The following is a 25,061-nucleotide window of genomic DNA, read 5'->3' as shown; positions in this document are numbered from 1 at the left end:
CACATAATGCTCCAAATGTGCCTTAAACACATCCAGGTGGGGGCATCCCCATCTCCTCTAAACAGCAAGAAAACACCCCAAAAATCCCATTTTAATCAAATGGACATTACTCCACGACACCCCAAATCGAGGTTTTATGTGCCCAAAAAGCCTTGGGGTCTTTTTATTGGGTTTGGGGAGGGGATCAGAGGTTGTGTTGCCTCAGTTTCCCCTGCCATAGTGGGTTCCAGAGGATGCTCCCAACTAATGCGCCAAATGAGCCTTAAACACATCCAGGTGGGGGCATCCCCATTTCCTCCAAACAGCAGGAAAACACCCCAAAAATCCCATTTTAATCAAATCACTATTACTCCACGACACCCCAAAGTGAGGTTTTATGTGCCCCAAAAAGCCTTGGGGTCTATTTGTCAGGTTTGGGGAGGGGCAAGGAGCTGTGTGCCTCAGTTTCCCCAACCGTAGTGGAATCCAGAGAATGCTCCCAACTAATGCTCCAAATGAGCCTTAAACACATCCAGGTGGGGGCATCCCCATTTCCTCCAAACAGCAGGAAAACACCCCAAAAATCCCATTTTAATCAAATGGACATTACTCCGTGGCACCCTAAATCGAAGTTTTATGGGCCCAAAAACCCTTGGGGTCTTTTTATTGGGTTTGGAGAGGGGATCAGAGGTTGTGTGCCTCAATTTCCCCTGCCATAGCAGGATCGAGAGGATGCTCCCAAGAATCAAACGCGCTTTAACCACAACCGGGTGGGCAATCCCCGTTTCCTCCAAACAGTGGGAGAACACCCCCAAAATCCCATTTTAATCAAACGGACTCCACCACAGCCCAAATTGAGCTTTTACAACCCCCCATAAAACCCCCGGGGCTGTTTCGATGCAGTCGGGCAGGGGCTGTGCGTGCCTCAGTTTCCCCTGCCCAGCGGGGTCCAGGGGATGCTCCCGGGGGATGCTGCGCTGCAGAAGCGGCTGTGGCGGAGGGGTCGGGGTGCGGGGACAGGGGACAGGGGGGTGTCCTCGTGGGGGTGGCGGTGGCTGCTGTCGCTTTAAAGGGGCAGCCGCGGCCCCAGCTGATGCGGCGGCTCCAATCAGCGGCCCCGGGGCTCTTGGCAGCCGGAGCCGCCGCCGCTCCGCATTCCTCCGGCTTCCCAAAAGGGGCGAACATGGCGATGGGCAGGATGAGGTGAAGAGGAGGAGGAGGAAAACATTAAATTTAGAAAAAAAAAAAAAAAAAAGAAGAAGAAGAAAGGAAAAGAGGAAAAAAAAATAGAGCAAGGGGAGAGGAAAATGATGAAAAGGGAAATATAAGGGGAAAAAAGGAAAAGAGGGACGGGGATGCAAGCAGCGCTGGCGCGGTGATTTCCTTCCCCCCCCTCCTCCACCAAAAGGCGAAAAAAAAGGAAAAAAAAAACAGAAATAAGGCGGCCAAAAGGAAAAAAAAAAAAAAAAGGAAAAAAAGCCACCAAACCAGCAACCCACCCAACCCACCAATTCCTTGTTTTTTTCATGGAGAGCACAAACCCCAGGCCAGCGGAGGAGGACCGGGACTCCTCAGCGCGGAGACCTTTGCATCAAAATGGTAGAGCCTGAACCCCCCCCCTCCACCCGCCCCCCCTTCTCCCTTTTCTCCTCGCTTTTATTCCCCCCTCTCCCTTCCCCTTCCTTCCTCCGTCGCTTCCTCGCTCTCCCGGGGCTTTGCCGACTTCCCAAAGGCCTCGAAACTTGCCCAAATCCCGGCCAGGGCGGCGGAGGTGGATGCGGGAGGGGGGGAGGCTGCATGGGCGATGCTGCATCCACGCCTGGGGGGAGAGGGGAGGGGGCCCTGGGTTCTTTTTTATATTTTCTGGGGGGGGGTTGGGGGGTACAAAAAGCGCAGCCCGGCCGGGTTTGGAGCCGGTGCTGCTTTGCTGGGGGGGGGTGCATGGGGGTCCCCGCTCCTGCAAGGCGAGGACGGGCTGGGTTTGGTGGAAATGGCATTAAAAACGCCCCCCCCCCCCCCCCCAGCAGCAGCTTTGGGGCGCTTTAGAGGGGGATGGGGGTGCGGAAGGGCCGTGAGGAGGGGTCTGAGCCTTCCCTTGGGAGGAGCCCGGCCCGGCTCGGGGGTCCCTGGGAGGATTTGGGGGCACGCACACACTTTTGGAGCCCCCCAGGCCGGAGGATCCGCTGGAGGGGGGGGCGCACGAGCTGCCGCTTCCTCGGCCATTCCCATTCCCCGGATGACTCCATCCTTCTGCCAATTCCTGCCCGCCTTCCCCCCCCCTCTCCACGGCTGGTTCCCGTCGTGGGCCCCCTTTTCCCGGCGGGTCTGGGGGCGTCTTGGGCGCTCCCTAACATCCCGCAGGAGCGAGGCTGCAGGGAGGGCGCAGCATCCCCCCCTCCACCTCTGAAAAAGGGATTTTCCAGCGCTGCTCTTAAAAAATAATGATAATAATATTAATAATAACAACACCAGAGCTGGGGCTCTCGCCTGCGGCAGTGACCTATTTTATCGGCCGGTGGAGTTTTTTTGGGGGGGGTTTAGATGGAGTTGCGGAGGGCAGGCCTGAGCTGGGAAGATCCACGGGAAATCCCCCTGGGATGTGCTGCCGGTGCCTCAGAGCCTCCCCCATCCCAAAAAGTGCGGGGTTGTGGCTGCCCCAGCGCTGGCTCCGTGCCCGTCCTGCCGCCCCGGGAAGCGTCCGAGTGGAATTTTGGAAAGGGCAAGAAAGTGCAAGCTTGGAAAAATAAGGGAACGGTGATGGATGGGATGGTGGGATGGGGCTCGGCGCCCCCCGAGCGAGGGGGTTAATTAATCCTGGGGTTAAAGTGGCCGGGATTGGGTTTGGGTTCGCGCTGGGCTGTCTCACTCGGCCTGTGAAATCCCGGCTGGATCCTGCGCCTGCATCCCTTGCCAGAGGAGATGCTGAGGGACCAGGGGACACCCCGGGGTGTTTTGGGGAGCCTTTCGAGCCCTGAGGTGGAGCTGGAGACACCCAGAGCCCACCCCAGCGAGGAAGACGGGGAAAAGTTGGGAATTCAACCTTCCTTCCACACCCTGCCTGGGCAAGAACCAGAGGAAGATTTGCTTTACAAAGCAAAATTCCTCCTTGGAAAGACACGAAAGGATTTATTATTTTTTAAATTTTTTTTTAATTTTTTTTCCTCTGGATCTGTGGTGAAATCTCGCTGGGTGCAAACATTCTGCCTCCAGCTGCAGAGTTTCCCTGAGGATGCTCAGCACCGCTCCGGGGGCTTTTCCCGGGGTGGCCGCAGGGTCCCCTTTGCCACCTGGGCTTGGGATGACGGCGGAGCTTTGTTCTCCCCGGCAGGAATTAACGGAGCGCTCGCTTATCAGCAGGCGAGATAAACGGCCCTGTGCTCGTGTCTCTGGCGTCTGGAGCGGAGACATTGGCACCCCCTCCACAAAAATAACCCGCTGCCGCCTTTGGAGATGGATCCTTTGGAAAAGACAGGGAGAAACGGGAGGTCGCTTGCCCGAGAGTTGATGGAATATTGGTTGTTTTTAAGATGCGGGTTTTTCTGCTTGTGGAAAAATAAGAGGGAAAAAAAAACCCCAAGAAAACAACCCAAACCTTTTGAGGATGAACTGAATGTGTCAAAACATCAGAGGGTCTTTGAAGGTTTTGGGGGGAATTGCTGATTTTCCTGTGCTCCCTCCTGGAGGAGAAAACTGAGGGCTCTCCCACGCTGCTGCATTTAAGCCTTTATAGAGGGGACCTGGTGATGGCCCTGACAAAGTGACTCTCCAGGAAGAGCAAGGGATGAAGTTTTTAATTTGCTGCCACATTTGCCTGGCCCCAGAGATGTGGATGTCTAGCTCCTCGGTGTGGTTTGCATCCTGGATGGCCCTGTAGAACTGGAGGAATGGGTGTTGGTGGGCAGGATGAGCTCTGTGCCTCCTGCCCCTAATTTTCCCTTATTTCAAAGGGAAATGGGTTGTGTTGTTGGGGTGGTTTGTGCAGGGCAGGGGTGGCCCCGTTGGGTTTCCTGCATGGGGACACACCTGAGGGCTTGTCCCCGTGTCCTCTGGGGCTGCTGTCCCCTCTGCAGCCAACTCAGTGTTCACCCACCTCTCCTGATGGTGAAAACTGGGATGCCTTTGGGTATGGGGAAAGACTGGCCATGGTGGCCCAGATGTGATGGGTGGAAGACTTAATTACAACAAACTGTCTTCTTTTATTATTATTTTTATGATTACATCTTTTGCCTGGAGCCAGGGCTGCTGACACCCTGTCTGAGTTAAAGCTCTGCTCCCCGAGCTACAGGAAAAATGGTGATAAAAATAAGGATAAAAATAAATGTTCATAAAAATGTTAGAAGTGTTGGGCAGGAAGGATCTGGTGCATCCAGATCCTTGATCTGGGCAACTGGATCTGAAGGAAGATGGCCCATGGCAGGGAAGTTGGAACAAGATAATCTTTAGGGTCCCATCCAGCCCAAACCATTCCATGGCTGGATTAGAGGAGCTTGGCTGGTGCTTCCCAAAGAGCCCTGGTCAAGGCTGGGTTAGGATGGATCTGGAGGTGGGGACCATCCCTGGGGTCAGAGCCAGGGTCTGGAGAAATGCTCTGGGATGGAAAGTCCTGCCCAGCATGCTGGGACAGGTGGAATCTTGGATCTCTCTGGCAAGTTTGTGGCTGGGTTAGGAAATGCTGTGGTTTTGGGCTTTACTGAGGGCTGAGTGTGGACAAAACCTGCAGGTGTCACATCCCACCACGCTGCTGTTCCTCCTGGAAGGTCGTGGTGGCTGCCCAAGGGATGGGAACTGTGGTACCAGGCAGGGGATGCTGGAAACCTCATTCAGCAGTGCTTGGGAGGAGGCTCCATCCATCCATCCATCCATCCATCCATCCATCCATCCATCCATCCATCCATCCCTCCATCCATCCCTCCATCCATCCATCCCTCCATCCCTCCATCCCCCCATCCATCCATCCCCCCATCCATCCATCCCCCCATCCATCCATCCCCCCATCCATCCATCCCTCCATCCATCCCCCCCATCCATCCATCCATCCATCCATCCATCCATCCATCCATCCATCCATCCCTCCATCCATCCTGCTGGGGATCCCAGCCCCTTCCTGCATCCCTGGCTGCACATGGCAGTGGGGTGCCTTGGGGTTACGATGCCTTTGGGCTCTGCACAAGTGACATGGTGGCTGCCCTGCTGCACCCACCCATCCCTGCTCCTGCACCCATCCATCCTCGTTCCTGCACCCATCCCTGCTGCCCCCATCCCTGCTCCCAGCACTGAATTTGGGGTTCCTGGGGTTCCTGTCAGCTGTGGGGGGCTCTGAGCACCGCCTGTCCTGTTGCATCCACACCCTCCCTCAGTGGCAGTGGGGACATCCCTGGGCTCTCTGGGGGAATGTCCCCCCTGGGCAGGGCAGTGGTCTGGAGCTGGCCCCTGGCGCAGCCTCTTGGCTGACAACCCAGCTGGGGAGGTCAGCCTTGGGTTTTGTCCTCGTTTCCTCCCTCTCCTTCCCTCTGCTTGTTTTTCTCGGGCAGGAGAGGGAGGGGGACGGTGGCTTTGCATGTGTGTGTGTGCCTGTGCCCTGGGCTCTTCCACCCCAGCAGTGACTCTGTGGGTGCTCCTGCATCCCACAGTTGGAAGGCAGCATCCCATCCCATCCCATCCCATCCCATCCCATCCCATCCCATCCCATCCCATCCCATCCCATCCCATCCCATCCCATCCCATCCCATCCCATCCCATCCCATCCCAGTGCCCACTTGGTGACTTGGGGACATCTCCACCAGCTGGGTGCCACTGGCTGTGCCAGGCACTGGTGGTGCCTCATGGCCTGGCTGTCCTGTCTGCCCTCAGAGTTTGCCAGGGCCATGTCAGCTCTGCTGGAATCCCCCACTATCCCTTCAGGATTTAACTCCAGACCTGGCTTTGCCCGGCTCTGGAATCACCTGCAGAGCTTTTGCTGGGTCTGACTGAGCCACACCTCCTTCAGCCCTGACTGAGGGGACAGGGACACTCAGAAAGGTGCTTCCATCCAGGTTTTGGTGCCTCTGCTCTCCTGGAGGGATTGGGATTTGTCCTGGGATGAAAATAATGTGGTGTTGCTGAAGCCTCTGTATTTTTGCAGCACAGGCTGTGCCTGAGCAGGGGATGGTGCTCAGTTCCCACGTGTTGGGATGGGCTCCCAGGGCTTGGCACTGCCCTCACTGTCACCCTGGTGGAACAGAGGGACAGTGTCCTCCATGCCATCATGGTGGTGGCATCCCCCAGGAGCAGCATCACCTCACTGGGATGATTTGGGGATGGCGTGTGACAGTGGGGTTGACCCATCCATCCTTGGAAATGTCACAGTGGCTTTCCAGCTCTGTGTGGAAAAGGAAAGGAGAAAAGCACCCAGAGCAGCTGATTGAGTTTAAAAATTTTTAAAAATATGAGATAAAAAAAAAAGGCACAAAGCCATTAACCCTCTGTGGGCTGTGGGGCTGTGCAGTTGGGAATGCAGTGCCTGCTCCCAGCGGGTGAAGTTTTGTGTTGCTCATCCCAGCTCATCCTGCTCCCCTCCCCACGGTGCTGGTGGCCATGGCGCTTCCAAAAAAACCCCAAATGAACCTTTTCCCCTTTGCAAAGGTGTCCTCTTGGCTGCAGAGAGACAGGGGAGGGGGAAGGAGCAGTCCCTGTTCTATTGCACTGTTGGGCCTGGTGCTGCTACCGACTCCCTGGGAAAAGCATCCTTCAGCCAAAGCCTGTAAATGCTGGATATCATTAATAAAAAATTAGGAACAACCAAAAGGGAGGGGGAGAAAAAAAAGCCTGTGAAGCATCTGACTGCCCCACAGCTGGATTGATGCTCTTCTTCACCCAGCAGAGGCTGGGAGATGTTTTTTGGGGTGGCCCGGGATGAACCAGGCTCAGGGAGCATCGCTGAGCCCCTTCCCCTCACCTACTCATCTTGGCTCTGCTTTGGGCACCCTTAAGCCTTTTAGGCAACACAGAAATAAAAATCACCGTTCGGGATGGTGTCAGCAGCATCCCTCGGGCCTGCGGAGCGGGACGGGCACATCCCGGCCGGCAGGATGCCGGCGGCGGGCGCTCGGGGCCGTGCCGGCCGGCGCCTCGCCAGGCGGGGCTGTGGCCGGGCTATTGTTTTCCCTTCCTGCTTGTTTTTCCGGACAACCCTCTCTAATTAAATAAAAACACCCGTCGGAGGAGCGAGCAGACCCCACCCCCAGCGCGGTCCCGTGCCGAGAGCACCCACGGAGAGCTCCCCGGGGAGGGAGGGGACAGCAGAGCGGTGAAGGTAGGCGACAGGAGAGGGACAGGAGCTTTGGGATGTGGTTTATCCCTCTGCCAGCTCCCCAGGCACGGCTCTGCTCCAGGAATGGGTGGTTGGACAATGGGATGTGCTCGGTCCAGGCAGGGCTGCTCGTCCTGGGCTGGTGTATCCTGGTTTGGGGGGCTGTGGATAAACACATAATTTCGAAAAAAAATCTTCTAATGGCCTCAGAACTAGGGAGAGAAGGCTGAAGGTTTCATGCCAGGGCCTGGTGACAGGAGAGGGACAGGAGCTTTGGGATGTGGTTTATTCCTCCTGCCACCGTGCCCCAGGAATGGGTGGTTGGGATGTGCATGGTCCAGATAGGGCTGCTCGTTCTGGGCTGGTGTATCCTGGTTTGGGGAGCTGTGGGAAAACATGTAATTTCGAAAAAAAATCTTCTAATGGCCTCAGAACTAGGGAGAGAAGGCTGAAGGTTTCATGCCAGGGTCTGGTGACAGGAGAGGGACAGGAGCTTTGGGATTGTTATTATTATTATTCCTCCTGCTGCTGTGCCCCAGGAATGGGTGGTTGGGATGTGCACGGTCCGGGCAGTGCTGCTCGTGCTGGGCCAGTGTATCTTAATTTGGGGAGCTGTGGGAAAAACACATAATTTTGAAAAAAAATCTTCTAATGGCCTCAGAAGTAGAGAGAAAAGGCTGAAGGGTTTGGAAGGCAGAGGGCAGGTTGTTGGAGGGTGGGGGTTAAAACCGAAAGCGCGAGTGTTTGGGGTTTGTGAGGATGCCCCTTTGTGTCGTCTGAAATTTTAACAGATTTTTAATCTGTAAAAATGGGGGTTTAACGTTATTTCTTTCTTCAGCAAAAGGCAAGTTCTGACATTAAATAGTTCCAGCCCAGCTCTTTTGTTCTGAAGTGCAGCAATGTCCAAATTGAGAAGAGAGCATGGGGGACTTCTTTTTTTTTGAGGAGCAAGTGCTGACATTGTATTTAGCTCCTTATTAAAGCACTTTTCTTTAATGCAATTTAATACTGAAGGTCAACTATGAATGCTTTGGTGGTTGGAAATGATACAGAAAAGCAGATTGCTTCTGGTTTGTTTTTTTTTTTTTTTTTTTTTTTTTTGGTACATCTTGAGGGTGAAAAATTTAAAGAAATCCCCAAACTCTGTGCTGAATGGAAAGTGGTCCACAGGCAGCTGGTCTTGTCACCACTTAAATGTGAATTTTATGCCCTAAAACCCCCTGTCCTTGTGCTTATGTGGGAAAGGATTACTCATGGTCCTTGATGCTGTGGTGATGAGGGCGCTAGAAATGAACAAATAATTAATTAAATAAAGAAGAGGCTGGTGAAGGTCAGAGATGATCTTCTGGGGGACTGAGGATTTGAGTATTTAAATATATCCAGAGTGGCCCAACCTTCTGGTCCTTTGGGGAGGTTTAGGGCTGTAGGAACGTTTAGGGATCTCATTCTCAATGCTGCTTAGAGAAAGTGCTTTTTGTCATGGTACATCGATTTAAATCCAGCAGCAAACCCCTTTCAGGGCAGGTGGGCAGGTGTTGGTGGTGCTGTTTAGGAAAACTGAGGCACGTGGCAGGGTGTGGGTGGGAATGGAGCTTGGGCTCCCCCTCCTGTGGTGGGATTTTTGGTGGTTTGGCTGGAGAGAGGCTGCCCTGCCCCAGTGAACACCAGCATCTCCCTCCACCACCATTCCTCACTCCTCCTTTCCTTCCATCCCCTGCCTTCGGGGCTCATCCAACCCCCATCCCTCTCCCCGAGCATCCTCCCCATCCTCTGGCCGTCCTCTTGCCCCACAGGCTGTTTTGGGATGGGACTTTGGCAGCACCACGTGAAAACCCTTAAAATAGAGCTGGAGGGCAGCGCCAGGGCGGGGAGGGCTGGCTGGAGGCGCCCCCGGCCCCTCGGGGTGCAGACTCACGGCCACGCTGCTTTCTAATATTTTTTCGGGGTGTTTTTCTGCGCTGATGATGCCAGAACCTTGCTTCGAGGTTGGCAGTGTCTGGGGGACCCCGCAGTTTTCGGGTTCACCGTGGTTTAGTGCATCCGGTGAGCTGCCCAGGTGTGCAGCAGGGGATGGAGATGGGATGGGTGACCTGCTCCTGGCCCTGGACAGAGCCACATCACAGGGTGGCGGTGGTGGAAAAGAGCAAAACTCGTGATTCTTCTTCTTCGTCTCCTTTTTTTTTTTTCTTTTTTTTTTTTTTTTTGAATATGTACTTTTAATATAAGAAATATTAAAAGGGATCTATATTTCAAATATTTGCGTTTTCCCAGAGGAAGAGCCCTGGATTTAACCCTGCCATTAATCCCCATTAGTCAGGCTGCTCCGCTCCGCCGGAGCCGCAGGGACGGCAGCTGCCGGAGGGGCATTTTGGGGCAAGTCGGGGTCTTTTTGGGGATCTCACCCCGGCAGGCGCCTCTCGTCTCGGCCGGGGCTCTGGCTCGGGGCAAGCTCACGAAAAGCATCTGAGAGCAATAAAGAGCAAAAGGCTCCCGCTGACAAGCCCGGGCTGAAGTCACCGGCGGGACGCGGCCAAGACACGCATTGTCCTCGCCGCTGCTGGGACTGATTAGAGCCGCCTGGCAAGGAGCGCCGCTGGGTGAGGGATCAGCCCCCTCTGCCAAAAATCCTCCGTCCGGAGGGCAAAAAAAAGCCGCCTTTTGTTTTCCAGGCTGGGCCATGCCGCCCCACAGACCCGTTTCCCCCTGTTTTGCACCTATTCCTTCGCGGCTGCGCCTGTGCCAAGCTTGGGGTGTCCTAAATGAGATGGATCCCAGGAGGAAAAAATGGATTTAGGTTTTATTTTTTCAAAAGAGAACCTGGCAAACAGCAAGCTGCTCTGCTGAATTCCTGCTGTCTCTTCAGTTTTTTGATATTTATTAGATCCTTAATTATTTTCTACGTGTCTTGGGGGGCTGAACCATCCAAGATCTCATCGAAATGTTCTTGGCAGTCGCGAGAGGCTCGGGAAATGGTGAGGTGGATGGATGTTCCAGCTGGGATGCAGCATTTTGTAACAAGTACATATATAAAGAATGTTCATGTGTTTATATATTTATCTATTTTTATATATAAGTAGTTTAACTACATATAAGCATGAATGCATAAAATATTGAAAATATTAAATATATATCAATTATAAAAATTATATAAGACTGTATAAGCACCCAACCCTTTTCCTACCTCTTTGCCCTGCTGCAAGCTTCAGAGCCAAGAATTTGGAGCAGAACTGGTTTTTCAATGTTTTCCCTGGGTGCCAGCACTTGCTGGGATTCTCCAGGGCTGTCAGGACCATGCAAAACTGAGATCCCTATTGGTTGGACGGGTTGGTTTTGGAGCAGAAATCCAATGAAAATGAAAAAATTTGGCAGGGAGGGGGAAGAAGTTTTTTTGCTTGTTGGGAAAACAGAGAAGAAAACACTCTTTTTTATTATTTAAACATTTCTGTCTGTGTGTCCTTTTGCCTTTGGCTCACCAGAAAAAAAAAAAAAAAAAAGATAAACAGAACATGTCTTGCTGGAATTTGTGTGTTGATCAAGAGCTGCCATTTGTTCCAGAAAAAATGGGAGTTGAAAATCTGTTTTTGGAGCAGGAGGTGCAGGATAAACCTGGCAGGTTGAACCCTCCCTCTCTGCCACTGTTCTGCACCATGTCCTTGGTCACATCCTACAAAGGTCAGGAAAGAGGCTGTTATGGGGTCTGGGTGTATCCCACCTTCTTTTCATGCAGGACGCAGGATTTAGGGCGTGGGATATCCCTTGGATTGGGATGGAGCAGGCAGATTCATCCTGGGGCTCAGCTATGACCAGGAGAGGGTGTGAACACCAGGGATGGTCTGGACCATGTGAAATATGTGGGAGTTGGATTAAATACCCAGAGAACTCAGCCTGGGGAGGGTTGGCAGCACAGCATTCCCCAGCCTGGGGGTGCTGCTCCCTAATTTGAATTTTTCCAGGTAGTGCCTTTCCCCAGGCACTGGAAAATGAGCATTAAAAAGTGCATAAATCATGCCCATGAATCCAGCTGTGAGTGAGCTGCTGTCATGAGCGAGAGCACGCAGCATAATTCAGGAATATCAGAGGATATTGGGCTTTGTGTTATTATCTGCAGAAGCAGGGAGCTATAAAATCCTAATTTCCTTTTATTTAGGGGGTTCCATCTCAGCAGGTGCCTAAAATTGGCTTCCTGCCTGGGCCAAATACCCACCTGGATCTCCATCTGGTTGAAGAGGTCAAGGCATCCCCTCTCCTGTGTGACATCTCTGAGTGAGTGTGGACACCTGAGCCTGCCTTTGGACCTCCTTGGTGGCCATGGTGCCTTCTACCTGCCTTGAAGGGATATCAGTGGGTGCTGGTGTGGCCCTGACCTGCCCTTTCACTGGGCCTTCTCCTCCTTGGTTGAGTCTCCTGGACTCAAGCAGGTGATGGAGCTTCTTGGTTGGTGTATTCAAGCTGAGCTGGTGGTGGAGCTGCTTGATGTTCCAAAACTGGGGATGGTAGTGGAGCTTCTTGGTCTTCCAAAGCTGAAGCTGGTGGTGGAGCACTTTGGCTGGTATCTCCAAACTGAGGTTAGTGATGGAGTGTTTTAGTTGGTATCTCCAAAACTGGTGTTGGTGATGGAGTGTTTTGGTTGGTATCTCCAAACTGGTGTTGGTGATGGAGTGTTTTGGTCGGTATCTCCAAACTGGGGTTGGTGATGGAGTGTTTTGGTTGGTATCTCCAAACTGGGGTTGGTGATGGAGTGTTTTGGTTGGTATCTCCAAACTGGTGTTGGTGATGGAGTGTTTTGGTTGGTATCTCCAAACTGGGGTTGGTGATGGAGTGTTTTGGTTGGTATCTCCAAACTGAGTTTAGTGATGGAGTGTTTTGGTTGGTATCTCCAAACTGGGGTTGGTGATGGAGTTTCTTGGCTGGTATCTCCAAACTGAGGTTAGTGATGGAGTTTCTTGGCTGGTATCTCCAAACTGAGGTTAGTGATGGAGTGTTTTGGTTGGTACCTGCCAGCTGGGGCCGGTGGTAGAACTTCATGGTTAGTATCTCCAAGATGGGGTAGGTAACAGAATGTTTTGATTGGCACCTCCAAGCTGGGGCTGGCAGTAGAACTTCTCAGGTGACATCTCCGATTTGGAGATGCATGGAATGGCCAGAAGGGTGTTTTTTGGGGGGAGAAAGAGCCCTGAATGATTTTATTTCTTTCCTCCCCACAGCTGATAGTCGAAAAAACGACTGACTACCCTTCGGCTGAGTACTCCCTGGTGGAGGATGTAGCCCTCCACTTCACGTGTTTGATGGACAGACTGAACGAGCAGCGCCTCTTTCAGCCGGACCTGTGCGACGTGGACATCGTGCTGGTGCAGCACAAGAGCATCTTCCCGGCGCACAAGGGGGTCCTGGCAGCCTACAGCCAGTTCTTCCACTCCCTCTTCACCCAGAACAAGCAGCTGCAGCGCGTGGAGCTCTCTCTGGAGGCCCTCACCTCGCAGGGCCTCCAGCAGATCCTCAACTTCATCTACACCTCCAAGCTGCTCGTCAACTCTTGCAATGTGCAGGACGTGCTGAACGCGGCCGCCGTGCTGCAGATGAACAACATCGCGTCCTCCTGCCAGGACCTGCTGGACACGCGCTCGCTCAGCCTGGCCACCGACATGGCCCTGCCCGCCGAGGGCTGCGCCGGACCCCCACCCTACTACTGCGAGATCAAGCAGGAGGTGGACGCCCCCCACCCCAAAATCTACGCCCGGGAGGGCAACGACCCCTTCTCGGTGCGGGTGGAGGATGGGACGGGCAGCGGGACGCTCCCCCCCGGCCCGGCCAAGCAGTACTACAAGGAGGAGAAGGATGGAGGTCCTGGTGCTGTCTGTAAGATGGAGGGCGAGGAGTCCGAGGAGGACCTGGACAGCCAGGGCTCCTACAACCGGGAGCAGATCATCGTGGAGGTGAACCTCAACAACCAGACCCTCAATGTCTCCAAGGGCACGGAGGGGAAGGCGGCAGCCAGCGAGGCGGCCGTGATGGGGCGGCCGGACGGGGATGGGCGCAACACGGAGGAGGACGGGGAGGAGGAGAATGAGGAAGGGGAGGAGGAGGAGGAAGAGGAGGAGGATGCGGAGGTGGGGGAGGATGAGGAAGAGGAGCGCAGTGAGGAGGAAGATCTGGAGGAGACAACGGAAGAGGAGGACGATGATGATGAAGATGCCTCAGAGATGAAAAGGGAAAAGAGCGGGCAGCCCCGCAGGGGCAGCCGGGCATCCAAAGCCACTAAACCTGCCATGGCAACCAGGTCCCAGGAGATGGCCAAGGTGGAAGAGGAGGAGGAAGAGGAAGAAGAAGGCCAGAGGGGAAGGAAGAGGAAAAAAGAACAAGATGGCTTGGGCCAGAAGGTGAAGCTGGAGGAGAAGCAGCATTATCCGTGCAAGAAGTGTCCCCGGATCTTCAACAACCGCTGGTACCTGGAGAAGCACATGAACGTCACGCACAGCCGGATGCAGATCTGCGACAAGTGCGGGAAGCGCTTCCTGCTGGAGAGCGAGCTCCTGCTGCACCACCAGACCGACTGTGAGAAGAACATCCAGGTGAGCACGGGTCCATCCAGGACACGGATCCCACCGGGGTGAACGTCCCACCAAGGGGGAAATGCCTTGCCCCAAGGTGGAGCGTCCCGCTAGAGATGGATGTCCCACCAAGGGGGGAATACCCCACCAAAGGAGATGGATGTGCCATCAAGGTGGGGACATCCCACCAAAGGAGGTGCATCCCACCACGGTGGGACATCCCACTGAGGGAAGGGCATCCCAAGCACCACGGAGGTCAGCCCATCCAGCTACACCATGGGATGGGCTCGTGCTCAGATAATATTGATGTTGCAGTTGGCACATGTGCAGTGGTTTTGGTTGTTAATTGGAGATTTTGAGAATTTTGAGAATTTGTGATTTGAGATTTTTCTTCTATATGCAAAACCAGCACCACATGGCCATGGGGAGAGAACCTTCCTTCACCCATGACATGAATTCAGACTCAGGAGGGTCCCACAGTGGCCTGGAATTAGAGGATTTGTGCCACAGGGCTGTGGCTTCCCCTTGACTGCCTGGGTGGAAACTCGGAGTTAATTTTTGAGGAGTAATTTTTCTTTTGAGTTTATTCAGTTAATCTGGATAAAACACTGCGAGCCCTTGATGGAGACACACTCCAGCATTCCCATCCAGGCTGAACCCATTTTAGCTTAATTTGAAGATTTGCTGACAGGAGTTAAAATGGTTTTAATCTGCCTTTTGTGCTTTTTTTGTGTGCATTAGCAAATTTCTGAATGCGTTTGCCATCCACGCATGGCTCGGGCTTGGTGTGGTCTTCCCCTGTGCTAATGAGATCCTGTGTTGGCAAATTGACTTTGTTAAATCAGTGCAGTTTTGGGGGGATAGGGAGGCAGCCAATCAGAGCAGCAAACGTGTGTTCCTGAAGATCCCTCCAAATTCCCATCTCCTAATTCCTGATGAGCTGTTTTACAGGATGCTGCTGCTAATAATTACAAATATACCCATTTATGGAGAGCTTCTCCCATCACCTTTCCCACCAGCAATTTGAATGATCTGACAGCCCTCCTTGATGGAGGGAACACAACCCAAGTGCTACTGGAGCCCTTCTCTGATGGCATCCCAACTAAAATGGGGAATGAGGCAGATCTTGGCAAGCAGGGAGCGCAGAAGCAGGAACAGTTTTGGCTCATGGGTGAAGCAGTCACTGGTGCATCTTCCTGACAAATTCACAGCATTGAGCTTGCTTTTTTTGGATGCTTTTTCCCAGAATGGATGAGTGTGGCTCCAATACCTGTGTGGTGGTGGCTATTTCAGGGCCTAACCAAAAAAAGTTAAAAAGGAGTTTTACCAGAATGTTTATTCAGCTTCCTCTGCTTTCCAGGTGGATAACATGGGGCTGTCACCTCATTGCTTGTTTTTTGTTTTACCCTCTCCTTTTTATCCCTTTTCCAAATCATTTTGGAATAGGATGAACCAGAACTGCCTGTATAGTGACCTCCTTCTGCAGAAAAAGGGATCATTGTCTCCCACTTAATTAAGCATTTTTTAATTTTACAAATAGCCAAATCCAATCAGTTTGCTCTTATAATATTTAATAGCTTTATCAGCATCTCATGGAATTATGTCTGGGTGGAAAAGGAATTTTTTTCAGCACTCTGCCTGTAACAGTTTTTATTTCTTGTGTTTTAATCAGACCCGTGGAGGGACTATCCACCTTTTCTCAGTTTGGTCTGCTGCTTTCTTTCCCTGTCTTGTCCCCAAATTTCATCCATAAAGGTTTAAGATTTAAGAACCATCCTGCTCCCTGTGTTCGTTCCCCATCTCCATAATGTGCATCCTACCTCTACCACTTGAAAAGTGACTCAACCTTTGCTTTATTGAGCTGTCCCTCAAACTCTTTTTATTGCCAGCTTCAGTATGGTTTTCCTTTTAACCTACAAGAATTTATATCCTCATTTTTCCCCCTCGTTTGGACATTACTTCCTTATTTTTTGAGCAATGGTTTTCAGCAGTAAGTGAGGACACAGAGCTCAGTCCTCCAGAGTGTTTGGTCCCAGCCCTGGGGGTTTTCTACCTCTGCTGCTTTCCCTCTACCTTTCATTTTGAAATTCCCCTGCCTCTTTCATTTTAAGTGGAGAAAATGGATATTGATGTGTCTTTGATATCAGGCTCTAGTCCTGAATTTGCACTGAAATATCCCTTGAGACAGGCATAAAGCTGTTCTGATCCATGGAAATACATACTTGGGAACAGCAGGACTTGGAGGACTGCTCATGTTGGTGTTTGAGCATGGCAAGATGAAGATGATGAGGCTTGGGAATGGCTCTGTGACCCTAATTTTCCCTTTGGGGCACCTAAATATAAATATGTGTAGAAAAATACAGTGACTTCACAGCATACTGATGTGTTTTCAATGGTATCACAGCAGAATTTTTTTGAAGCCCAGCAAGGAGCCTCTGTTGCTCTGGGAAGGAGGGGAAGTGGAGGAATCCCTGCCCAGGTTCACTGGTACAATTCAGCCACGTTGTTGCAAGATGCCTTCAAGGCATGAATAGTTTTCTCATCAGATCTGCAAGGAGAGGAGGGATGGTTTTATCCCTGAGGACCAAGAGGAATGTGAGCCATGGAAAGGTAAAGAGGAAGGAGTTAACCCTTGGCTCCTGGCATGGTTTCCTTGGTGGAAATCTCTCTCCTGTGTTTCCCTGACCACTGAACTGGTCTCACATGCCTCCAAGAGGTTTCACACAGAAGCTGGAGCTTTTCCTGGGAGCTTCCAGAGGAACATTGAACTTGTTGGAGCTGAAGTAGTTCTCTATCTTAACTTTTTAAAGAAGACTGTGTGTCACATTGTTCTTCTGCTGATGGATTGGTGGTTTGGGTCCATTTTGGTCCTTTTGGATATCATGGAATCATAGATCTGCTTGAAAAACTAATTCAGTGATGAAGTATCCATTATATCTGCTGAAGACTGAAGTTGTACTGCCCTGGATAGGGATTCTCCTTCTTTTCATATTTTTTTTCAAATTTCCAATGCACGGAGGGTGAGGATATTTTATGTAAGATCTTCATTTAGGAATAAAATTCCCAGCGGGGAATAGGGCATGAGCTGTTGCTTATCCAAATCCTGATACAGCCCTTGATGAAGATTCCACATCCTTCCCTGGAAGGTCATTGCCCCTTGCTCATCCCATGGATAGAAATATGAAATTTGGGGGTTTTGAAGTGACAAGGTCTATATCAGACTTGCTGGTAGTTACGATTTTTGATATCAGCTGTAGCTTTCACCACAACGTTCCTTTTCCATGGATGAAGTTGCTTCCCTGACTGTCTCCTGTGTCCTTGCAGTGTGTGACGTGTGGGAAGGGGTTCAAGAAGCTCTGGTCTCTCCACGAGCACAACAAGATCGTCCATGGCTATGCAGAGAAGAAGTTCTCCTGCGAGATCTGCGAGAAGAAGTTCTACACCATGGCCCACGTGCGCAAACACATGGTTGGTGAGTGTGGGAGGCACCACGGGGAGACCTTGCTGGGGGTGCTGGTCCATCAGTTTGGCAATGAAAGGTGTTTTCTGTTGCTGTCATGTTGGCTTACTCTTGGGTGAGCTTTCTCACGTCTCCATCTTGAAATTTGGCTTGATACTCAATGCTGAACCAATGTCTGCTCAGTGCTGGGTTTGGACGTCGTGCTGGGAAATCTCATTTATTTTATTGATCAGAAGTGATCAGAGGAAGGTTTGAAGTGTAAAAGGATCAGACCACACCAGTGCTGGGCTTTGAAAAGCAACTTCCATGTGACAACAGTGGTTGGGTCCCTGGGCCTGGAGCCACCAAAGAGATCCAAAAGAATGGGGGTTTGGAAGGGAAATGCTTGAACCATTGCTGCCATTTACATTCCAGAAGTGCTTTGAGTTTGCTGGGGTTGGGCACTGGGAGCCAGAGCTGGGGTGTGGGGAGGTGGATGGTGGAGGTGTGTGGAGGCTGCTGACCTGCCCCTGTCCCCACCAGCACACACCAAGGACATGCCCTTCACCTGTGAGACCTGTGGGAAGTCCTTCAAGCGCAGCATGTCCCTCAAGGTCCACTCGCTCCAGCACTCCGGGGAAAAGCCTTTCAAATGTGAGGTAAGGCAGAAACACTGAACTGGGGAGAGATCTTCCACTCCCTGGGGCTCCCACTGCGCTGTGTGGCAGTGCAGCTGTAGGGATGATCCCACGCTTTTCCAAACTTTGCATCACCTCCTGGTTTGAGAGTCCCACCAACTTTGTGATGAAACTTGTTCTATGCTGGGATCTGTCCCCAACAGATTGCCAGGACTTTGCACCCATCCAGCCTGCAAACCTGGCTGGGTATGTCCCAAAAAGCCTGTTTTGGGGGGGTTTCTTGGGGGGAGAAAACGAGATTTTCTTGCTGCCGGTGATTTGAGGGGAATGTGGGGATATTTTGGGTGCTCATCAACAACTCCTCGCCCCTGCAGAACTGCAACGAGCGCTTCCAGTACAAGTACCAGCTGCGCTCCCACATGAGCATCCACATCGGCCACAAGCAGTTCATGTGCCAGTGGTGTGGCAAGGACTTCAACATGAAGCAGTACTTTGATGAGCACATGAAGACGCACACGGGTGAGACCCGCCCCTTGCCTGGCCCCTGCAGTCAGGCTCTCCCTGGAAAGACTGATGGCATGGGGGGTAACATCTTTGGGAGGGTGGCAGGATGGGGTTTTGGGAAGCACTGGTAAGGCCCCAGTCAATTTATTCAACGAGTCTTTTGGAAGGGCTTACAATGGTTCGTGATCTCTGAGCTGGGCACACAGGAGAAATACCAACAAGGTCTTCTCAAGAAGTCAGAACAACTCAAAGGTTTGCTGGCAAACTTGAGAAAAATCAGGGAACTTTGGCAAAAGGTTTAGTACAGCATTCAACCAACATAAAACACTTCTCACAGCATTAAACTTGGCCCATTCAACTTAGCAAACATTTAACACGTTTGATGTTGAGCTACTCAAAATATTCTAAGGAGAGAGAATCAAAAGAAGAAGAAGGAGGGAAAGACAGAAAAGATACAGGAAAAGCACATATAGGTAACACATATAGGTAGTTGGTGGCACCCAACTCCTGGGTTCACACAGAACTTCCAAGAAAAAGGTAGGGTCTAGATGAACATGATGGTCTGGTGTTTGGCTTTAAATACCCCCTGGTCCTCAAAGGCCTTTCTCCCCCGTGGGACTTTGGTCATTTGGCCCTCAGGAGGTGGATTAGGGGAGAATGGGGCATTGCCTCCCTGTGTGCCATGACTGACAGACACTGCCAGGCTGGGATACAGGCTCTAGGGCTGGCATGTGGAGCCGTTCACTGCCTCACCAGGGCAAGGCACAAGCATGCACCCCAAAATATCTCGAGACATCAAATCTCCCCAGTCTCTTGACACCCAACCTAACCAGCAGCTTCTCCCCCTCTCCTCCCACCCTCAGGGGAGAAGCCCTACATCTGTGAGATCTGCGGCAAGAGCTTCACCAGCCGCCCCAACATGAAGCGGCACCGCCGGACCCACACCGGGGAGAAGCCGTACCCCTGCGACGTCTGCGGCCAGCGCTTCCGCTTCTCCAACATGCTCAAGGCCCACAAGGAGAAATGTTTCCGCGTCACCAACCCCCTGGCTTCGGACACAGCCGTCCCCCAACCCGCCACCAGCCCGGCTCCGCTGCCCCCCGGCCCCGGCGTCTCCCCCCTGCCCCTGCCGCTGCTCCATCCTCTTCCACAGACCCTCCCTCCTCCTCCTCACCTACCACCACCCCCTCCCCTGTTTCCCGCGGGGAGGATAAATTCAAACAACAATTAGGTGCCCTCCCCCCCACCCCGGCCATGCGCCTGCACGGACTGCTCTGCCCTTCGGGAACGCCTTTCCCCCGGGGAGCCAAGGCTTTGCTTGCTCTCTACCCCCCCCTTCCTCCTCGTTTTGGGGTTGTTTTGGGTTTTTATTCCTTTTTCTCACCCGTCATTCTCCGCAGAGAGGGGGAGCAGGAGGAAGCCTCCCCCTGAGGAACGTGGGTGTTGGGGGGAAACCGCCGTCCGTCCGTAAGGGTGTAGGTAAAAGGTGTCACTCTCAGTTTCATCTTCCCACACGCTGGCATCACCTTCCTGCTGGGATGCTGGTGAGGCTGGGAGGAGCAGGATATCCGGGCTTGAGCTTGCTGGCCGGTGCATCAATAATTCGAAGCCGAATCCTAGTTAGTGGTGCTTGAATCCCTGTACTGTAAAGCTGGTCTTTCAAGTCAGGCTCTTCACCCACGGGGTTGGAAGGTGGGCACCCCAGGGGAGCCCGCCACTGCCAGCCCCAGTGGCCCGTGGCGAGCGAGCAGGTGTCCCCATTGGAAAGCCATGAGCATGCCCTCGTTAGCGGCCCTCGACACGTCTTCCTTCCCTACAGCAGGTTTTCCTCCTCCACAGGCAAAAGCACAAACACCCACCTTGCATCTCAGGGCATCTGCAACTCGCTGTTGGTTCAGTTCCAGGGTGCCCTAAGGGAGCTGGGTTCTGGTGTGCCCTTTCTGCTAATCCCAGCAGGAGCTGGGCTCCTGGGGATGCTCTGGAGCTGGGGAGCTGTTCCTGGGAGAGCTCAGGTACCTTTGGGACTGGCAGGAGGGTAGCCTGGGTCAGAGGAGCAGGACGCTTCTGTTTCTCAGCAGAATCGGCCCAGAATAGTGCCTTAACAATCTGAACAAAGCCCTGAGGGATGGGTGAGCTCCAGGTCGGTCCCACTGCAAGGTTCAGAGCTAAAGCAGGACCACGTTCAGCCTGGGGATGATGGTGTCCCAATCTCCAGTTTGGTGCCTGCTTTGCTCTCCCAAGCTTCGCTTCTCCTTGTGGTGCTGGCATCCGTTGCCCTGTCCTGGTTTGGGGGGACCAGAGGGGACCAGTGAGGGTTGTGGTTGTTTTGGTGATGCCCTGTGGTGTTGCTTAGTGCTTGTTGAAGATGTTGAAGTCGAGCTGGTCTTTGGTTTCACTTACAAATAATAATATGGCTGGCTTCAGGCTGAGGAGAAGAGGAAGGCTTTGCTGTCACCTTTTTGTTGGGCACTGAGGTCCCAGCAGGGTCTCTCACTGCTGTGCTCTGCCCCAGGGTGCCATGCATTGTCCCAACCATGGCTGTGTGGTCCCTGCCTGGGGAAGTGTCCCCTGTGGAGCCAGAGAGCACCCAGCATGGGCAGAGAAGGGCTGGCAAGAGGTGGTGGGTGTTCCAGCTGATCCTGTGCTTCTAAAGCCAGCGTGGGTCAGGTCCTGGAGGAGGTGGTGGAAGCTGTGTTGGTAGGTAAGAAGGACAGAGGTCACTGAGTGGGCTGCAGGAGCCTCTTCTCATATGCAGCTTGTGCTGGGTGACAGCAGAGTGCTGGGGACAGGGAGCCACATCTGGCTCTGTGAAAAGCCTTGGTGCTTCCTCTTCTGGACCAAATCAGCAAAGCACTTGGGCAGCACTGGGGCTGTGTCTGCAGAGATGGGAGGATTCAGACACATGCTCAGGGGCTTTGCTGACTGGGGACGTGCAGGAGCCTGTTGGGGACAGGACCAGGCAGCATCTGCTGTTCTCCTGAGTGCTCTTTGAGGTGTTTGGTGTCACCTCCTGCTGAGTGGTGCCCCACTGGTGTCCGGCATCTTGGGAAAGCTGACTGATGTTACCATTTTGGAACCACAAAGTCCTTTTCATCTTCGTGGTGGCTGGGATCCTGTGGATCCCCAGCGTGGCTCTCAGTACCAGTGAGCTCTCCCTCATCTCCATCTGCTCCATGCACGAGGAGGTTGCTATGGCAGAGCCTCCTCACCTCATTGACCTTCTCAGGTGGGTTCCAAAGGGTTCTCTGCTGCCCCCTCCATGACCCTGGGGCTCGTTGGGATGGTGCAAAGCCTCAAACACATCTGTGAGGGTTGAGGGCTCTTGGGGCCATTGGCTGGCTGAGGGGACCATGACCTATACTGGAAGATGTTTGCTTTGAGGAAGCATTCAGTGAAACCCATGGAGGTGCTGGAGTGGTCCATGCTGTCTCCTCCTCTGCTGCCTCCCAGATCCCATTCCCTTGGGCTTCCTTGTGCTTCTTTCCCCTCATGTTCAGCCTTGAGACAGGATGGGGGCGCTGTGCCCTGAGGAGGGCTCACCTTATTTTATGATCTTCTGTGATGGAGCCCATCAACTGATAGGCTTCCCCCCACGTAAACATCCACGCCAACATTGTGCTCCCTTATTCCACTCACCTGGAGGTGGCTTTCCCTATTCCTGTCCCAGTTCATCCTCTCCCAGTGAGGACCTGCCCCCCTTGGACATCTCTGTGAGATGAGAGCACTTCCTTGAGGCTGGAAGCCCAGTGGAAAGCCCAGTGACTGATCCCAGCCACGTCCGATCCCCTTCGAGAGCCTGCTCCTAGAGCCACTTGGAGACGTCGAGATGTGACCATGCACACAGCACTTTGGAGAACCAGATCCCTGCTGCTCCCTCCCCTCTCCAAGGCCTGGGTAGTTCCCAGGAGTCCTACAAGGCCTCCAAGCCCTTTTGTCTACACCCTGGCTCAGCCCCAGTGTGTCTCCATGTCTGGTTTTCGTTTGTGTATTAAGAGCTCAGACGAGTCGCTCCCGCAGTGCCTCGTCCATCCCGGACCCATCCCGGCCCGCACTGTTGCACCCCTTGGGGTTAGACAGGGCAGCAGGCAGGGAGAGTTGGGTCCGTTGTTTTCAAGCTTTTTATGTTTTACTTAAATTTTTTTTTAAAATTCTTTTTGTTTTTTTTTTTTAACTCTTGCACCTTAATCTCTCACATCCCTTCTTTGACAGACCACGAGGGTGGAGAGGGGCTCGATTTCCATTACGCAGTTCCTGAATATGCCCTAGCGCGACGTTCAGCTGACAGCTCTTCCCACACACCCAAACCCCAAACCCACCTGGGTCGGAATTTTTTTTTCCACCCTTCATTTGAACTTTGGGGAGGGAGGGAATCATGTGGGGGAGGGTCACTTTTGGTTTATATATCCCAGGAGCCTGGTAGCACAGACCAGTTCGCCTCACGTATCCACGAGGCACGGCTGGCCCTTCGGACCACAGCCATAACCCTGGCGCGGTGGGAAGGTGATGGATGGACGGATGGATGGATGGACAGATGGGTGGGAATGGCTGTGACAGTGCAATAGAGACGAGCATCCGCTGCTAGACAACTCCTCTGAGGTGACTCTTGGTTTGCCTGAAGTCAGGAGGGAAGGACAGATGGACAGACGCCCTTTGTTCACACGGACGGCCAGAGCTTCCCCACACGCAGCCCTGCCTAGAGACACGGAACCGCGACGGGAGTTGGGTTGGACTTACAAAGGAAGAAAATAATAATTAAAAAAAAAAAATGGAGAGGAAAAAAAAATAGGAATAAGAACAACCTCTGTAGCATGGAACTTGAAGGAAATGAATGAAACCCCCAAGCACTTGCCTCAAAACTAGTTTCTCATGCCTGGTGTTTGGCTCTGAATTATTTTACGGCATTCAGTATCAGTTGCCCAAAAATGCCAAGTTAAGAGTGTATTGGTGGCTCTACAAGTGTGAACAAACTAAACGAAGCACTTTATTCTGTATAGATTAAGGGAAGGCGGGGAGGGGAGGGGAAGCTTGGATGCTTTTCGGAAGCGTCTTAAGTAATGTTCTAGGAAATGTATTATTATTATTATTATTATTATTACCTTTTTTTTTATGACCATGTGTAATCAATATATGTTTATCTTTAACTCCAAGTACAGCAGTTACTCTCTTTGGGATGGTGTGAGGAGGGGGAGGCTGAGATGGTTGGATTAGTCCATCCCCGTGGGGCCAGCTGAGGCAAGTCATTGTCTACCGCAGGAACGGGCGAGTCTTGCCTCGTCGATGGTCCTGTTGCCCAATGTCCAGGAGGTCCCAAGAGGTTCATCAAAGCCACCTCCCAGGGCACAACTCCCAGTCAAACATCCCCATTCCAAGCCATCTTCTGCCTGGGGGTGCTGGGGCTGCTCTGTGCTGCCCATGAGCGCAACAAGTCACGGTAGGGAGGCTGGTTTGGGTTGTCCCTCGAGGCCAGGTCCTTGGCCATGCTTTGAAATCTGCTTTTGGCCTCTCACCAAGGCACGTTGGGGCTCGCTGAGCTCTGAAACTGGTGAGAGGTCAGAACTGGGCCTTTCCACTGCGTTCTCCCAGTCTGGAAGTGTTATGACTGTTACCAAAGAGGTTGCAAGTGGAAGGACTGAATCAATAAACTATTTGTCTTTTATAAAAGAAACCTGAAAGCTCCACCACTTTCTTTTGTTACCTTAATTTTGCTTTATCTTTTTCTTCCCCTCCTTTTTTTTTTTTTTTTTTTTTTTTATACTCTTCATTTAAAAGGGTTTTCTCCAGGCAACTATGTGAGCAGTCAGAGATGGGGAGGATGAGGAATCCTGTGGAATACTGACTGCTGCCACTGCTTCACATGTACAGGCTCTGTGTCGGGTTTGGTGGGAGGTGTGTGCGTGTGTGTGTGAGACAACTTGGCTGCTGTGGGGCCAACAAAAAAAGAGCTTTTCAGGCAAGGGTGATGGGTGGATGGAAGAAGGAATTCAGTGCTTACAGCCCTGGGGTAAGGACTGAGCACCTGGTCCTACTGGCTCCATCAGGTTGCTGTGAACTCTTGATCAGGGGCTCTCTGATCTCTGTTGGCAGAGGAGAAACCAAGGAGCACATCCAAAAGCACCCAGTGCCTTTATTAATTTAAAATGGAGCAGGGGGAACGTCACCAGCAATATCAGCATGGATATTGGGAAGATAATGGAAGAAGAGATGGTTTTCCCTCAGCCTTTGGATGTAGTCTTTGCCACTGTCGTTATCTGTAGGGGGACCTGTGCCTCTGAAGCTGTTGCATCTGAGCCAGGAAAACACCAGGGAGCAGGGAAGAGTGATGTCTCTCTGAGCATTCCTGGTGGCATTCCTTATCTGTGATAACCTTTAAACTGACACAGCCTCTTGGAAATGTGGAGGAACATCCCCAGGCCACACCTTCACTTGGCGATGTCCAGCTTTGCCTCCTTCCTCGGACCAGCCTGTGCTGAGATTTGCCTCCTGTTGCTCAAACAGTGGGATATTTCACATTCTTCTGGGTATTTTTATACAACAGCTATTTTTCTACTTTATAGTTTCCTGCCCTGTGCCAGTGGTGGCTTCTCCACAGCTTTATAATGGATGTGAACCACACATGAGCACTGAACTCCAGTTTATTTGAAAGGTCTTGAGCCTTTATCAGGGAC

The 25,061-nt window shown here is 52.4% G+C and overlaps 1 protein-coding gene across 3 annotated transcripts; it reads left to right on the top strand.

Moving 5' to 3' along the window:
* Positions 1-1,093: 1,093 nt before the first annotated feature.
* On the top strand, positions 1,094-24,061 carry ZBTB47 (zinc finger and BTB domain containing 47). 3 transcript variants are annotated; one of them, XM_059838436.1, is made up of 6 exons: positions 1,094-1,578; positions 12,472-13,836; positions 17,140-17,287; positions 17,798-17,913; positions 18,267-18,411; positions 19,260-24,061. In XM_059838436.1, the coding sequence occupies exons 1-6, from the start codon at positions 1,576-1,578 to the stop codon at positions 19,625-19,627; spliced, it is 2,145 nt and encodes a 714-aa protein (XP_059694419.1). In that variant the 5' UTR covers positions 1,094-1,575; the 3' UTR covers positions 19,628-24,061. The 3 variants fall into 3 exon arrangements, with proteins under 3 accessions (XP_059694419.1, XP_059694429.1, XP_059694411.1); XM_059838446.1 differs by lacking the exon at positions 1,094-1,578 and adding an exon at positions 7,183-7,270; XM_059838428.1 differs by lacking the exon at positions 1,094-1,578 and adding an exon at positions 11,493-11,832.
* The last annotated feature ends 1,000 nt before the right edge of the window (positions 24,062-25,061 follow it).

Source organism: Haemorhous mexicanus, chromosome 1 (assembly GCF_027477595.1).
Source record: "Haemorhous mexicanus isolate bHaeMex1 chromosome 1, bHaeMex1.pri, whole genome shotgun sequence".
Classification (NCBI taxonomy): domain Eukaryota; kingdom Metazoa; phylum Chordata; class Aves; order Passeriformes; family Fringillidae; genus Haemorhous; species Haemorhous mexicanus.
Note: the sequence above shows the minus strand (reverse complement) of the source record. Positions and strands in the feature narration are given on the sequence as shown.